The sequence below is a fragment of the Stegostoma tigrinum genome, chromosome 13 (assembly GCF_030684315.1).
Source record: "Stegostoma tigrinum isolate sSteTig4 chromosome 13, sSteTig4.hap1, whole genome shotgun sequence".
NCBI classification, from domain to species: Eukaryota; Metazoa; Chordata; class Chondrichthyes; order Orectolobiformes; family Stegostomatidae; genus Stegostoma; species Stegostoma tigrinum.
In genome coordinates, this window is record NC_081366.1 from 68,044,837 (window position 1) to 68,062,084 (window position 17,248).

General features: G+C 43.0%; 1 protein-coding gene across 5 annotated transcripts in view; it reads left to right on the forward strand.

The window, feature by feature from the left end:
• Positions 1 to 17,248, forward strand: part of LOC125458425 (serine/threonine-protein phosphatase 2A 55 kDa regulatory subunit B beta isoform) — a 525,757-nt gene that overhangs the window by 442,670 nt on the left and 65,839 nt on the right. For all 5 annotated transcript variants that reach the window (XM_048543679.2, XM_048543681.2, XM_048543682.2 and 2 more), the window contains 2 exons: positions 9,629 to 9,794; positions 12,253 to 12,365. In XM_048543679.2, coding sequence (XP_048399636.1) covers positions 9,629 to 9,794; positions 12,253 to 12,365 — 279 coding nt within the window. The remainder of the gene's footprint in view (positions 1 to 9,628; positions 9,795 to 12,252; positions 12,366 to 17,248) is intronic.

Below are 17,248 nucleotides of genomic sequence, written 5' to 3' on the forward strand. Positions count from 1 at the left end.
GCTCTTTCTGTCTCCCTCTCTCACACCATTACCAACACTCTTGACTTGACTACTGTCTCTAGGTTTTCAGTCTGCTTTCCAGTGTCCATTACCAAATTACAGCAACTTCTTCCAGTTAAACAGTGGGAAATCCAAGCAGTTAGCTTCAGGTCTTGCTTCAAGGTTTGCTCCCTGGCTAATGGTTCACTCTCTGTCTTTCCCTGGAAATGTTTTGAAGCTACAGCAGACCATTTGTCACCCCATTTTTGGTTGCAAGATAAGCTTCTGATGACATCCCCTCTTCAGCACTAAAACCATCTACCTGCACCTCTGTGGCATTGCCTGGCTCCATCCTTGTCTCAGTTCATCTACTGTTGGAAATTTTGTTCTCACTTTGGCATTCCAACAAACTCCTGGTTTACCTCCCGTGATCTACTGTGTTGGCACTTAAGCTTATGTAAAACTGTGTACTCATGCTCACTTGCACCAGTCACCCCTCTGCTTGTTGACCCAGATTGGCTCAATTTTCAAATTGTCATCCTTATTTTCAAATCCCACCATGGCCTTGTCCTGTTCCCCATCTCTTCCTCCAGTTCTACAGTCCTACCTGTGCTACTCTGATTGTGGCCTGTTAAGCATCCCTGCTTTTAAATGCTCTGGCATTTGTGATTTATCCTTTAAGGTTCTAGGTCCTATGCTCTCGGTTTCCCTCCACAAACTTCTCCATCCTCTTTTTCTGTAAGATGCTTCATAAAACCTACTGCTTTGACTAAGCCCTTAGTTGTAAATTTTCTTATGTGGCTTGTCGTTGAGTTTTGTTTGGTTACATCATTCCTGTGAAGTGATTTGAGATGTTTTATTACATTAAAACTGCTATGTAAGTGCATCTTTTTTGTAATACAGCAGTAACTATAATGCAAAGAAAGCTTCATTTTTATAAAATTCAAGGGCAGTTGGGGAGGGCAGTAAATGCTGGCCCACATCCCTTTAATGAATACAGTTTAAAAAAAAGAGTTTGGAAGGGATTGTGAAATACAGTGTAGAACTGCAAGTCCTTTCCTCTTGTTTTGCCAGCTCCGTAACAGTTGACCTACTTGGCCAATTTCATTTGTAAGTTGTTTCAGTATAGTACTGAGTCATGCAGATTGAGCAAGTAGTTAGTTTTATGCTTGAGCATGTGCTGAGTTAGTGGATCCAATCCGACCTGCAGTGGTGGTGCTCATATTGGAAATCAGAACGAAACACAGTCTGCAATCAACACAGTCAAGAATTTGAAAGGACCTCTTTACTCAGAAGGAAATACATTTACAAAGTCGCTACCACTGGAAGTCTTTGAGGTGAATGATATTGGTATAAGGGAGCTGGGTAAACATATAAGATCATGAGGCTTAGAACCAGACAGAGCATCAGTTTTAGTAACTTATAGAAATGAAAAGTCTGGGTCTTAAAACAAATTTTTGCTTATTAATAAACCCAATTAGGATTCTAGAGAAGCTTCTTTTCCTGGAAAGTTGTTAGAATGCAGAGCACGCAAAGTAATTGAAGCAAATGTGTTGGGTGTTCTCTAAATGCTTTTGTTAAATGGCATAAATTAATTTAAGGAGAAGTTAGATGAGTGCATGAGGGTGCAATGAATGGTGGAATTTATTGAAAGGGTATGATGAAGGAGGGCGAGAAGAGTCTAATGTGCAGCACAAACATCATTGAGCTCAGCAATTGTGTTTTGTTTGCTGTAAAAACAAAGTAATTGTATCATATGGAAGACAACCCTTATAATAATTGATATCTTTCTTGAATGTCTGATGTTGCTCAAAATTCCACTTTAGATCACATATCCAATGATGTTAGGTACTGTTTTGTATACAGTACATTTTGCACTTCAAGTTAAAGTGAATTAAAGTAGTTTGGACCAATCTGTCATGAAGCACTGTGGCATGTCTTGAATTTTCTCTTCTGAATTGATTTGAATCAAAGGACTGAAGCCCCAAGGTCAAAGATTTAAAGGCAGATGAGAACGAACTATTGCCATTTTTGCCTTAATATTCATTCTTAGAAAATGAGTACTGCTAGCAGAGATAATGGGAACTGCAGATGCTGGAGATTCCAAGATAATAAAATGTGAGGCTGGATGAACACAGCAGGCCAAGCAGCATCTCAGGAGCACAAAAGCTGACGTTTCGGGCCTAGACCCTTCATCAGAGAGGGGGATGGGGGGAGGGAACTGGAATAAATAGGGAGAGAGGGGGAGGCGGACCGAAGATGGAGAGTAAAGAAGATAGGTGGAGAGGGTGTAGGTGGGGAGGTAGGGAGGGGATAGGTCAGTCCAGGGAAGACGGACAGGTCAAGGAGGTGGGATGAGGTTAGTAGGTAGCTGGGGGTGCGGCTTGGGGTGGGAGGAAGGGATGGGTGAGAGGAAGAACCGGTTAGGGAGGCAGAGACAGGTTGGACTGGTTTTGGGATGCAGTGGGTGGGGGGGAAGAGCTGGGCTGGTTGTGTGGTGCAGTGGGGGGAGGGGATGAACTGGGCTGGTTTAGGGATGCAGTGGGGGAAGGGGAGATTTTGAAACTGGTGAAGTCCACATTGATACCATATGGCTGCAGGGTTCCCAGGCGGAATATGAGTTGCTGTTCCTGCAACCTTCGGGTGGCATCATTGTGGCAGTGCAGGAGGCCCATGATGGACATGTCATCAAGAGAATGGGAGGGGGAGTGGAAATGGTTTGCGACTGGGAGGTGCAGTTGTTTGTTGCGAACTGAGCGGAGGTGTTCTGCAAAGCGGTCCCCAAGCCTCCGCTTGGTTTCCCCAATGTAGAGAAAGCCGCACCGGGTACAGTGGATGCAGTATTGCTAGCAGAGTTGGTTTCTATTGCTCGTCCCTAGTTGCACTTGAGTTGTTGAAGATTTTATGAGTTGGTGCAGCCCATGTGATGCAGGGGCCCCCATGATGCTGTTAGGTATGGAGTTCCAGGATATGCATGAAATGACAGGGACAGAACAGCAACAGGGCTGGCACAAAGGAGTTTGCTTCAGGTAAGCCTTCAGCCTGGCACTGCAAACGTACACTCTCCACCCCACTCCCTGTTCCCATAAACTGTAGTAGAAGTGACATCATAGTAAGCTGGCAGCAAGACGTGTGTGTTGAGGAGGAGATGCCCTGAGGTCCTGGAATCATGCCGGAGTGGAATCAGTCTGTCACTTGGAGATGAGCATGAAAGGGATGCGGTCCTTATTCTAAGTGCAGAAACCAGGGTGAGAAAGTGTTAAGGAAGTTGCATTTCCAAACTCAGACTTGATTGAAACATCTAAAATTGTAGCGGGGTTGGACAGACTACATACAGGAAGGATGTTTCCCCTGGCCTAGGACAAGGGACACTAACCCAAACGCTGTTGCAGGATACAGTGTAGTGAACCAGTAGAATTCTGTATTATAGCGGAAGTCAAACCACTGAATATATTCAAGAAAGAGGTAGATATAATTTTTTAGATCTTAAAAGCATCAAGGGATATGGGGAGGGGAGAAACAGGAATATGACATTGAGATACCCCGGTGGAGATTACTGGATAACGATCAGCAATTGAAACCTTGTGTTTTTCCCTGCCCATTTCAGGGCATTGAACAAAGGTCCAATCATAGTTTGGGGCATTGGTGTTTGGTTTGATTTTGTTTTATAGTAGGGCATGTATTTCTCCAGTGAGCCACCTGGAGCTGAGGGGCAAGTTTGGATTGGCAACAATGAGATCTTAGCACTAAGGACCCAAGGAAATGAATGAATGTTATTGGTTGAAATCAGGCCTATTGATGTATTTGTTATTTGTCTTGTGAAGTCTAACTGTATCAGTCCTCAGTTTTTGACTTGTATTCACTGATTTCCCAGCTACCAATGTTCGAATCAGAGAAAAAGCCTTAGGCATTTGTGTCACTATCAATCAACTCATAACCCACACTAATCATTGTCCTGGAGTTGTATTCTCCACAGCAAAAAAACAGCAGAGTTGATGTCAGTATCGAAAAAATTGAAATTAAATCACACAACATTGCTCTCCCGTAGAGAGGAACTAATCGTGTGTTTTTGCAAGCTTTCAAGTTGGGGTATTGTCAAGAGGCTTGAATGGACTAATAAGGGAAGGAAACTAATTACTGATCCCACTGTTACCCACATCTGCTTGTACAAGTTTAATCTTGTTTCTCCCTCCGTGCTGAGCTAAAGTTCTTTGAACATCAACATCTCAAACAACCATTCTACAACTTGCAAGACTAAAGAAAAAATTTGTGTTTATATAGCGCTTTTCATGGCTTTAGGATATGCCGGAGTGCTTTACAGTCAGTGACATAATAACATGATAGTATGTAAAAAATGCAGCAGCCAGCTTATGGTGTACAGGAAAATCCGACAAACTGTGATGTGCTAATGGCCAGGCAACCTGTTCACAAGTTGTTGGTGAAGGGGAGAATTTGATGCTGCTCTTCACTTAATTCACCTGAGAAGGCAGACAAGGCTATAGTTAATGTCACATCTGCAACACAGCATCACAGATGCTACAGTGCTCTGTCTGTGCTTTGAACATCTCAGTGTCAGCCGAGATTGTGTGCTTCAGTCTTCTAGTGTGGGATTTTAATCCACAACCTCCTGATTCAGATGTGAGAGTAGCCAGCTACTGAGTTAGACAGTGAGAGTCAATAGGCTGTTGATCTAAACACTGCAGTTCAACCTAGTCCAGGCCTCACTGTATTTCAGGATATGTCTCGAGTGGCGAGCATGAGTGGGGATCCTGCCAGCTCAGATCCAGCACATCTTATGTTTGTTTTGTAGCGCTGAGTTCAAGTGGACCGGGTCTGATGGTGGCCTAAAAATATATTAGTGGTAATGAGGAAACTGAGACTTGACATGAGAGCTATGGGATGACATTACTTATGATGGGATACGGGAATATGTGTCTCCAGAGTTTAATGCCTTCCATAGCTGGGCTGTTGCTGAAGCTCTGCTACCATGAAGCTTTGAAGGTGAATAGTGCATGTCCATTTTGGGATTGAAAGATAGTGATAATGTACTTAATAAAGATCAGGATTAGGCCACTCAGCCCCTTCAGCCTATCTGACTGTTTATTTTGATCAAGGCTGATCTTGACTTTACTATATTCCAGCCTTCAATCCAATTACAGGTACCTAGATATCCCAATTAATCCATAATCTCCACAGAGGGAGAGGCTTCATGTTTTTACCACCATTTGTATGAAATGATGCTTCCTGATGTCCCACATGGAATCTGAAAGATGTTATCTTATTGCAGGACTTACTTCCTCTAAATATATTGCACAATCTCCATTGGCTCCATATCCATTTTGTTATAAGTAGATCAAAGTTGATCACAACACTCCCATGTCTAGCTCAAGCAATGTAAAAGATCTGCATAACTTTTCTGTGAAGCTAGAGGAACACAGCAGGACTGGCAGCATCAGAAGACTAGGAAAGTTAACATTTCGGGTTGGGACCCTTTAGAAAATTTTTTGAACTTGGGTCCTGACCCGTAACATCAACTTTCCTGCTCCTCTGATGCTCCCTGGCCTGCAGTGTGCCTCCAGCTCCACACAATGTTATCTCTGACTCCAGCATCATCAGTTCTTACTATCTCTGAGCATAACCTCTCAGTTTTTCAGTTTTATCTCTGAAAATATTCCCTGTGCTGTCCTTTCTGTCTCATGATTTATTAAGTTATCACAATACTTTGTGATTTATGTATCTGTATCCCCAGATTGCCCTTTCTGCTCCACTACATCAATTAAACACTTGCTTCCCTTGTTGTCCACCAAAAGCACCCCATTTCACTTGTCTATACTAAAGTTAATTTGCCATTTCATGCAATATAAGCGCATTAATATCTTTCCCTATTTTGTCAGAATCGTCCTGGGCACCATCCGGTTGGATGTCAATTTGCACATTTTCAATTGTGCTTTTAATTCCAAATGATATATTCACCATAAGGGTAGGTCCAGCACTAATCCCTGTAAAACACCACTTCCTACTTCTCACCATCCTTTAATCCTGACTTTGTTTTCAAACATACTTTTTAAAAATTACTTTCATGACATGCAGGTAATCCTAGGTAGACCAGCATTTATTGTCCATCCCTAATCGCCCTGGAGAAGATGGTGTGAGCTGATGTCTTCAACTTTTACAATCCTTGGGCTGTAGTGACATCTAAAATGCCAGTAGGGAGGGAGTTCCAGGATTTTGACACAGCAAAGGTGAAGGGATGGTAATATATTTCCAAGTCAGGATGGTGAGTATCTTGGAAGGGAACTTACAGATGGTGGTATTTTCATTTATCTGTTGCCTTTATCCTTCTCCATGGTAGGGGTCATGGGTTTGTGGCTGCTTTCAAAGGAGCCTTGGAGGGTTCTTCTTTGATCATCGAATGACATTCCTGAATTCATGACCCCTTCCTAATAATTCAGCCATTGTCACCACTAACTGTACCAGAAAACTTCTGTTAAGATGGTTGATCCTGCCAGGAGTAACGTTTCTCCTATAAGCGATCAAGAGCCCTTAGTCAGGACTTTTACGCCTGTCCCAACCGAACATATTTCCAATACACGCCCAGCAGCCTCAAATAATGGGGAATAGCTAGTAAGCGTGTTTCCGCTGCAGGTAGCTGTCTGATCAGTGATAGTGGATGGGTTCTGGTAACAGGGGTGGAGGTAATTGTTGCCAACTCTCAATGGAGTCTGACAGCCCCTACTGTAAGAGCACAGAGAGTGCTGCTGAGCTGCATTAGAGTGCATAGTGACAGACGAGCAGCGTCGTAGCTGCAATCACTATCACAGGAGTAGATGCGTACAGTTTCATTTCACTACTCCGTGGCTGAGCTGGGGTATGGCACCTCAGCAAGTCATCTAGCCATTTTCTGCAAGTTCATCTTCAAAAATAACAAGTCTTCACCCTCAGGATTTGAAGCTACCTCCCCTCAAGGGAAATGAATACGGGGGGGGTCGTTCACAAACTTTCATGTGTGTCCATAAACAGGACAAAATTACCCCTTTATGTGTTTTAATTATCTACCACTACTGCTGGAGAGGAGGTGGCGGCTGCTACTGAAAGGTTGCATGTTGCTGCACTATCTTTACATGAGAAGTGCGAAACGGTAGCTTTCTCTTTGCTCCTTAGACGGTATCACCCCTCTACTGCTCTTACAGATTAATTCCAGTTGTTGCAATCTGTTATGATTAAAGGTTTTATACCCAGAGGTATGGATATTACAAATGTCCAGCGCTCTTAGTTGGAAATGCCAATATTTTCCTTGGTGCACCTCTCTACCTCCAGCTTGTTGATAAATCTGGAATGCTGGAGACAGGCAATTAAATCTATATTTTCCAGGGTCAGGGCCATATATTGTCCAGCCCTCTAGGCATTCTCATTGCAAGATTCCTATTCAAAGGCAACCTTAATTTTCTTTCCAATTTTGACAAGATCCGTTTACATGAACATTGAGACAAATGTACTTGTAACAAGATTGCCTTTTTGGTGAAATATGTCATGATTTTGTGTTTTCCTGGCATTGTAAAATTTGAAGGGTATTCGGAGCTGGAATGGATGAAACAAAGATTTGTTATTGAGTTTAGATCACGTGATACAATGCAATCCCTAAAACACGAGTTTCAGGAGCATGATTGTCCCAAAGGAAAGCTATTTGTGCCGTTGCCTAGGATACAGTCTTAAGGCTCTGTTGCATTTTGCATTCAGCACTGAATGGTGTAGTCAATGCTTCATGATGTCAAAGATAGCCATAAAACTAGTAAATGAGGCATTCAACACTTTTAATGCCCGCGTCTTCATTTGTTTGCCCTCTAAGCCATGGGTTCCCACACTATGGGTTGTAGCCCTCTGGGCTGGTAGGGCGGGAGCTTGAGGTAACAAGTTTCAAGGCAGCAGTTGCAAACTTTAAAGCTCCAACTCACTTTTAACACTCTGAGGCCAGTTTAATTTGTGTGTTTTGTTCCATCTATTGGTGGAGCTTTAGTGTCTGTCCTCTGAGCCCCAATTACTGTTCCAACCGCAACTTGGAGAAAAGAAACAAAGAAATCGACAGCACAAGAACAGGCCCTTCGGCCCTCCAAGCCTGCGCCGATCAAGATCCACTGTCTAACCTGTCATCTATCTTCTAACGGTCTGTGTCCATTTACTCCCTGCCCATCCATATACCTGTCCAAATATATCTTAAAAGACACTAACGTGTCTGCGTCTACCACCTCTGTTGGCAACGCGTTCCAGGCGCCCACCACCCTCTGTGTAAAGAACTTTCCACGCATATCTCCCTTAAACTTTCCTCCTCTCACTTTGAACTCATGACCCCTAGTAATTGAGTCCCCCACTCTGGGAAAAAGCTTTTTGCCGTCCACCCTGTCTATACCCCTCATGATTTTGTAGACCTCAATCAGGCCCCCCCTCAATCTCTGTCTTTCTAATGAAAATAATCCTAATCTATTTAACCTCTCTTCATAGCTAGCACCCTCCATACCAGGCAACATCCTGGTGAACCTCCTCTGCCCCCTCTCCAAAGTTTCCACATCCTTTTAGTAATGTGGCAACCAGAACTGTACACAGTACTCCAAATGTGGCCGAACCAAAGTCCTATGCAACTGCAATATGACCTACCAACTCTTGTACTCAATACCCCGCCCAATGAAGGAAAGCATGCCATATGCCTTCTTGACCACCCTATTGACCTGCGTTGCCACCTTCAGGGAACAATGGACCTGAACACCCAGATCTCTCTGTTCATCAATTTTCCCTAGGATTTTTCCATTTACTGTATAGTTCGCTCTTGAATTTGATCTTCCAAAATGCATCACCTCGCATTTGCCCAGATTGAACTCCAAAAGTTGGGTCTCCACTTCTTTTCAGGGAAAACTCACAAATTTTCACTCTGAGATTACACAAGGGAAGTGTTTGGGAAACACAGCCTTCAGCATAGGTCTTCCATTGACAACATTTGGAAGATCATTATTCTAAACTGGGGTGTATGTGGGAGTACCAAACGGCATGACCCCAGATTTGACGACAGTGGTCAGCCGCAGGATCATTTGTCCTTGTGACATGCACTTCCAACCCAAGTCCTAACCTCTCTCTCAAAAGCACTGCTGCTGAAAATATCAGAGCAAAGCCCCAAGGTAAAGGAACTCAAACAAACTAGGACTGTGGTGCTGTAAACTGGATCTCTAAGGTCTTCTCAGCAATTCACTTAATTGTTATAATGGATAGGCCTTCAGGAAAAGAATTTTATAGACGTTTCTGAACATGTTTAAATAAGGGTGCAAATCCCATTTCAGAAAATCATTGCTTGTAAGTGTAGTTAATGATGATGAAGCCAATAGTTGCCTGTGGAGTCAATCAAGTTACTGCTTTCCAAAAATTAATGCTCTATAAGACACTCTTTAATCTCTGTTCCTGCATCCCTATCATTATGATCTGTGGCATCTCTGATCTTGATTTGTATTGACGGAATATCTGGGAGTATGCTATAAATCACTGGTACTGAGAGTGATTTTTAGCCAGGCCAATAACAGCCACAGGTATCCCTATCGTTTTGTGGTATTGCAGGAAAAGGAATTCTGAGCACTTTTTATATTGTGTTTTTTTTCCCTGTTTGCCCCAGAGTAAAAACCAGTCTCATCGCAGAGGAGAATATAATGTTTACAGCACTTTCCAGAGCCATGAACCGGAGTTTGACTACCTGAAGAGTCTAGAGATCGAAGAGAAGATAAATAAAATCAGGTGGCTACCCCAGCAGAATGCAGCCTACTTCCTTCTCTCAACCAATGGTATGTATGGGCAGATGTTACTGAGGTTTGAATGTAAAATTGTAAATCTGTTCCAGTTCAAGTAACCTGTGCTCACTTGAGGACCTGAAAATAGGAGATAGTAAGGATTATTTGGTCATCTAACTTCACTCCTGCTGCATTTGAGGAATATTAGGACCAGGAAGAGGCTATATATTAATCCCTTAGGTCAACTGCACCTTCCATTACTGATCTGTAGCTTAACTCCATTTCCCCGCCTTATCTCTATATCTTTCTGTATCCTTACCCAACCCTGGATATCAGTCTTCAAAACTCCAACTGACTTCCAGCATGCAGAGCTTTACTGGGGAGAAAGTTCCTCATTTTCGTGTCAAACTGCATGGATAAACTGTTTTCCAATTTCCTTTTCAATCAACCCAGCTTTGTTTTGAAGATCCTATCCCTTTTATCTCAATGCTTGCCATCGAAGAGTGCCGTTCTTCTGCCCATATCAATTCCTTCTAACATTTATAACAACTCGAACAGATCACCCTGAGCGTGGAGTTTCCCATTTCATTGTCTCAACTCCACTCTCCAACCCCTGCCCTAAAAATTCCTGATGAAAGTTGTCTGTAGACTTTTTGAGCAACACTCTAAACTGTCTGTCTATGTCTATCTACTGATAAATTTGCTCTAGATATTTATACTGTGCTATTAAAAGCCCGCAAAGCAATCTTAATAGTCCTCACTACGACTGAACTGTATGTGATGATTGGGCAGAAACAAAATGTTGACAACCCTGCAGGTGTGTCAGAAGATCTCCAGGAAATGGAGATCAATTACACAAACACTTCTACACCCAAATTCAGGGGAACAATTTGCGATAACATTTAGTTTTGCTTGCCTGGAATTAAAACTAAATTGAGACAGTGGCACAAGGTAGCCCCAGGTAGCTTGGAGTTGTAACACGTGGAACAGCAAAGTGGTAGCTGAGTGGGTACAGCCCTCTAATACCAAGGCATCATATTTTCCCAATGGAAGGGAAAGCAAGAGGAGAGGAAAAGAGAGGCATTCCTGACTACAAAGTTGCCCTCATGTACAGTTAGTGGCAGAATGTTGGTCTTCTGCTTTCCCTCTAATGGATGGTGTTTGACATAGAGATGAGTTGGGGAGCGATGGATAGAGAATCCCCATTTTTTAATACAACAGAAATGAGGTAGAAAGAGTTCATTGAAGGGGTGCAGAGGGTAGAGGAGCTTTCATGATTCAAAGGTCTGTTAATATTTAATAAATATTCTTACACAACTTGTTCTCTGATCTCAATCAATTGAGAGCATTCTATGTTTCATTAACAAGACATATTTGGAAAATATATTACTTTAAATCATTTCCAATCATATATAGCATGTGGCTGTCCTGTGCATTGCACAGAACAGACAGGTAGAGAACCTCATTATAAAGATCATTTTTCATAGTATTAACAATTCATGTGATCTCCAGCGGCTGCTATTTTGTGCGGTGATTCTGGGAACAAAACGTACTCATTCTTCACAGCCAGTGGCTGCAAAACATTAAGGTCATCTGGACTAGGATTTTTAATGTTGTGGATATTTAATGTGGTGGGATGGGGAATTGAAGCAACCTGCCTTTTAGTCCCTGTCCTATTGTCAAATTAGAATCATAAAACGTCACCACATAAACTGAGTTCACCGAACCCAATATGCTTCCATTAACTCATTGAAACATGTATTTAGTTCATCTCACTGCTACACTCTCTCATACATTCCCCTGAAAAACTGCCCCTTTCCACGTATATATCCCATGCAACACACTATAGTATTTGTATTTCACCTGATTTCTGTTAGCCAAATGTAACAGGCTGCTAGCCCTGGGACGGCCAGTATCAGAGGCAGGTTTTACTGGAGGATTTCCTGAGTGAAGGGTTTGTGCTGTCAAGCTGTAGGCCACGGAGTAGAGACTGAGCAGGAGCCTTTTAAAACATCCTCTGGACAAAATGAGTCCAATTAGGCTGTGGAAAAAAAAATTAAACAAGTTGGGTTTCAGGGCTGGTGTTGGGGAGCCTGAGAATGATTGGTTTGGTAGGCAAGAGGGGAGAAGTGGCAGAGAGGAACTAAACGAATGGTATCGTTCCTAGTGGCAATGTCCAGGAACCCTTACATGACTGCAGTCTTTCCACTATGCTGCCCAACTACATGTGTCTGTCCATTTTTCTTCTTGATTGAACATGAATATAAAATAGTTTAAAACATATTATGACTCAAATCAACTCGATTTGCAAGCCATCATCATCATCTAACTGACGGAAAACAGAAAGTGATAATTCATGCAGAGAATATTGTGAGAATTATTACAAATTCTAAGATAGTAATCTGAATTAAATGGATTTACCTCCTGAATGGGAAAGCCAGAATTTCACAGGGTGTATGTAGTAAATCTCCTGTAGGATTAACTGAACAGTTCAATTTTTCTTTGGAAATAGATAAGACGGTTAAATTGTGGAAAATCAGCGAGCGGGACAAAAGGCCAGAAGGATACAACTTGAAGGATGAAGATGGTAGAATCAAAGATCCCTCCACAATCACAACCCTACGGGTAAGGTCATTCATTGTGTTGTACATTATGCCATAGATTACCGATGCACTGAGCAGGGGTATTAAATGTTCTTCACTCCCAACTCTACGGTGAATAACATTTATACTGATTGGTTCATACTCTTGTACGCATCTTGTCCAATGTATGGTTCAGAGTTGAACCATAGGTAAGTGAGCAAATATTACATGCTCTCAGATGAATCACTTCGAATATGGGTAATGCAACCCTTTGGTTCACTGGTAACACAGTGCACCAGAACATTTTAAGTGATGTCTCTGGTGAGGATTTCTCCTGTTTCACATGCAGGTTACTCAGACTGGTTGCAGCATTTTGACTGGGGATCCACAAAATGGAACTAAAGTGCTTTCGATAGACTGTACAAGCATTCAATCACATTAAAGACTTTTCACAGATGAATAACAATGAAACACTAGGAGCTGATATAAAATCATAGTCAAACAGCACGGAAACAGGCCCTTCACTCCAACACACACCCTCTGTCCAGGTTTCCTAAACTGAACTAGTCCTGTTTCTCTCTAAACCTTTTCTATTCTGTCCAAATGTCTCCCAAATGTTGAAATTGTACCTGCCTCTACTACTACTTCTGCCAGTTCATTCCATCCATGCACCACCCCCTGTGTGGAAAAGTTACTCCTCGGGTCCCTTTTAAATCTTTCTCCTCTCATCTTAAAACCGTGCTTTCTAGTTTTGGATTCCCCTACCCTGGGGAAAATACCTTGACTATTCACCTTATCTATGCCTCTCATGACTTTATAAACCTCCTATAAGGTCACCCATCCATTTCCAACTCTCTAGGAAAAGAAGTCAATGCCTATCCAGTTTCTCCTTTTAACTCAAACCCTCAAGTCCCTTGTATTTTTTTCTGCACCCTTTATGGTTGCCACTAACAAATTAATGATTGGGACATACACAGTGGGGTAATGATCAAATTTTCAGGATCAATTCATCAAAATTTATCGACAAAGTTTTCTTTAAAAGGCTGATTTAATAAGGTGCAATGTTTTATGGGTTTTCTGACAATGATGTGGGAATGGGAAAGTTCAAATTCTTGCTGATTTTGGGGCCTATGGCCCTTGAGGTGGTGAGATTTGTTGCTTGGGTTGGGTGAAGAGCGGTTTGTTGGTGGGACAGAGGGCGGGCATTTGTTGTGGGAGGTGTCCACAGCACAGCCCGAGTCCAATTAAGAGACAGATTGCAACATCAGGATTTCTGTATTCATCTACACATGGCTGACAACTTGAAGTTACAGTCAGTTACAAAGTGGTAGTGACAGTAAACAATGTTCACTGTCAACAGTCTCTCCCACTACAAAATCCCAGCCAAGATGATGTCACTATTTCAAGAAGAACAGAAGCATGCCCTAGTTAATATGCATTGCTTGACCAACATCATAGGCCAAAAAGGTCAAATATCTGACTTGGGCCCCTATTTTCTATGTTGTCTGGTTATTCATTACATTAGGGTTTTTGGCAACTTGATGACGCACCAATACAGGCACTTCCAAATACAGGTACCTATATCACAAATACAAAACGGATTCAGTCCTCACAGAGGTTCTGTAAATTATATTCATATAATTTTGCAGGGCAGGAAATAACCAGATCGTCACTGTACTGCAAACGCTACTACTTAATACAGCAGGTGCCACACATGGAAGATCCCAGTTTCAGCCCCTGGCCTATGTTGAATAAGTGGATCCCAGCCATCCAAATTCTGAAATGCAGGGATTCCAGTATCTCTGGATTAATGGCCCAGGAATGGATCAGTAACCTCAAGCCAGGAAGATAAATAATTGATATAAAGAAAAGCTTTTTTGTATCAGGATGTTTGGAGAAGGCCCCACAAAGGTTTAATTTGATGATGCATATACTGTTGGGGAAGCATTCACCTCATATATGCAACCACAGTGCACAGGCAAGATAGTGCCATTGTGGAAGTGTCCAGTCACCCAAGCTAATTATCTGGTTATTAAATGAAACAAAGAACTGTAGGTGCTAGAGATCTGAAGTGAAAGCAGAAATTCCTAGAGAAACTCAGCAGGCCTGGCAACCTCTGTGAGGAGAGAGCACAGTTAACATTTTGAGTCCACTGACTCCTCAGAACTGATAGCAGTTAGGAAAGAGTGGTATTATTGCAAAGATGGGTTGGCGTGTTGGTGCTTATGGGTTCCCTCCTGAGTGCCAGTTATGCATGTCTCTTTGTGGGATGTGTGGGACATTCCTTGTTCCAATCCTACTCAAGTCCCCACCCACAAGTCTTTCTCTGGTATATCAATGACATAATTGGTGCTGCTTCCCTCTCTATAGCAGAATTGGGAAAGTTTCACCATTCTCACCTACGCCTAGTCTATTTCTGACTCCTCCCTTCCCTTCCTCAACATCTGTTTGACTTTCTGGAGATAGGTTGGCCATTACAAACCCATCAACTCCCAAAGTACCTGGACTCTACATCCTCACTTCCTTTCCTGTAAGGACTCCATGCTATCCTCTCAGTATCTCCATATTTACACAGCCACCTTCTGTCGGAGGGCCTCAGAAGTGTCCACCTTTTTCCTAAATCACGGATTCTCCACTACCCTGGTCTTCAGGGCTCTTAGCTGACGTCAACCCATTTCCTATACTTCTGCCCTCATCCCTTCTGTTCTGGCCCACAATCACGATAGGATCTCCTTGGTTCTCACTTACTATTCTACCAGCCTCTGCAGCTAAAGGATTGTAAGCCACCATTTACATCACCTCCAGCAGGATGCCACAACCAAACAAGTGTTCCTGACCCCTCCCTTGCCAGCCTTCCTCAGGGACTGTTCCCTCCTTGAGAGCTTAGTCCACTCCTCCTCCATTTCCCAACACTACATCACATGTCTACAGCACCTTCCCATGCAATCACAGAAGGTGTAATATCTGCCTATTCACCTACTCCTTCACCATCCAAGGCCCCAGTCATTCCTTCCAGGTGGAGCAGCAATTTACTTGCACTTTAGCAAGTCTACTGTATTCACTGGTGGAAGTTAAATTCCAGATGTATTAATTGAATGTAAAACTAGCATCAGAAGTAGTAATCATAACGACAATCATTGACTAGACAATTGACTGGCCAAGTTAATTGGGTGAGCAAATGTATGGCAGATGATGTACAATGTGAATAAATGTGAGATTATCCACTTTAGTAGCAAAAACAGGCAGGCAGATTATTAGAGATAACAAAGTGTGGAACTGGATGAACACAGCAGGCCAAGCAGCATGTTAGGAGCAGAAAAGCTGTCCTTTCGGGCCGAGACCCTTCATTGGAAATGGGGGAGGGGGAGAGGGTTCTGAAATTAATAGGGAGAGAGGGGGAGGTGGATTGAAGATGGACAGAGGAGAAGATAGGTGGAGAGGAGACAGACAAGTTAAAGAGGCGGGGATGGAGCCTGTAGAGGTGAGTGTTGGTGGGGAGCTAGGGGATAGGTCAGTCCGGGGAGAATGGACAGGTCAAGAGGGCGGGATGACATTAGGAAGGAAATGGGGGTGCAGCTTGAGGTGGGAGGAGGGGATAGGTGAGGGGAAGAACAGGTTAGGGAGGCGGGGATGAGCTAGGCTGGTTTTGGGATGCAGTAGTGGGAGGGGAGATTTTGAAGCTTGTGAAATCCACGTTGCTTTTCTGCTCCTGAGATGCTGCTTGGCCTGCTGTGTTCATCCAGCTCTACACTTTATTGTCTCAGATTCTCCAGCATCTGCAGTTCCTGTTATCTCTAGGCAGATTATTATCTGGGTGGCAATAGATTGGGAAAGGTGGACCCTGTGCACTGACAGCTGGCTGTCCTTGTACATTAATTGCTGAAAATAAGCATGTAGGTACAACAGGCAGTGAAGAAGGCAAGTGGTATGTTGGCCTTCATAGTGAGAGGATTTAGGTTGGAGACAGTAATGACTTGCTGTGATTGTACTGGTCTTTGGTGAGACCACACCTGGAATGGTATGTGTGCCTTCCTCTTATCTATGGAAGGATGTTCTGGCTACGGAGGGAGTGCAATGAAGGTTTACCAGACTGATTCCTGGGATGGCGGGACTGACATATTAAGACAAACTGGATATTCACTGGAATTCAGAAGAATGAGGAAGGATCCCACGGAAACCTATAAATTTCAATTAGACAGGGTAAATGCAGGAAACGTAGTCCATTTAGATTGGAGGTGAGGATAAATTTCTTCACCCCGAGAGTGGTGAGCCTGTGGAATATCTCTGCTACAGAAAGTGGTTGAGGCCAAAACATTGAATGTTTTTAAGAAGGAGATGGTTATAGTTCTTAGGGATAAAGGGATCAAAGGAATGGGAGAAGAGGAGCAAGATAATGAGTTGAATGTTCAGCTGTGACCGTGTTGAATGGCAGAGCAGGCTCAAAGGGCCAAACAATCCACTCCTGCACCGAACTTCCTATGTTTCTATGTTGCAACATCCATCCTTTAGGGAAGGAATTCTGCCATCCTTACCTGGTCTGCTCTACGTGTGATTCCAGACCTAGAACAACATGGATGATTCTTAATCGCCTTCTGAAATGGCAAGTCGCTGAGTTCAAGAGGAGTTGGGAACAGGCAACAAATGCAGGCCTTGCCAGCAATGCCCACAGGCCCAGAACAAAATGTCAGCGATATCTTGGGCAGTTGCCAGCACCAAAGATTATGCTGGTTGTCACAGAGTGTATGGGTCAAATTGTAAACCAAACCCAACTTCTGCCGTGTTTTGTTGATATGTATGACCGTTTATTCCTGTATACTTGTCTTCTGGATTAGGAAGGTGTGGCAGGTGGTGCACCACTATTTCTAAATGCAGTTTCATGCACTGATTATTTCAGGATCTGTCTGCACCAGTCACACTGCATTTGAC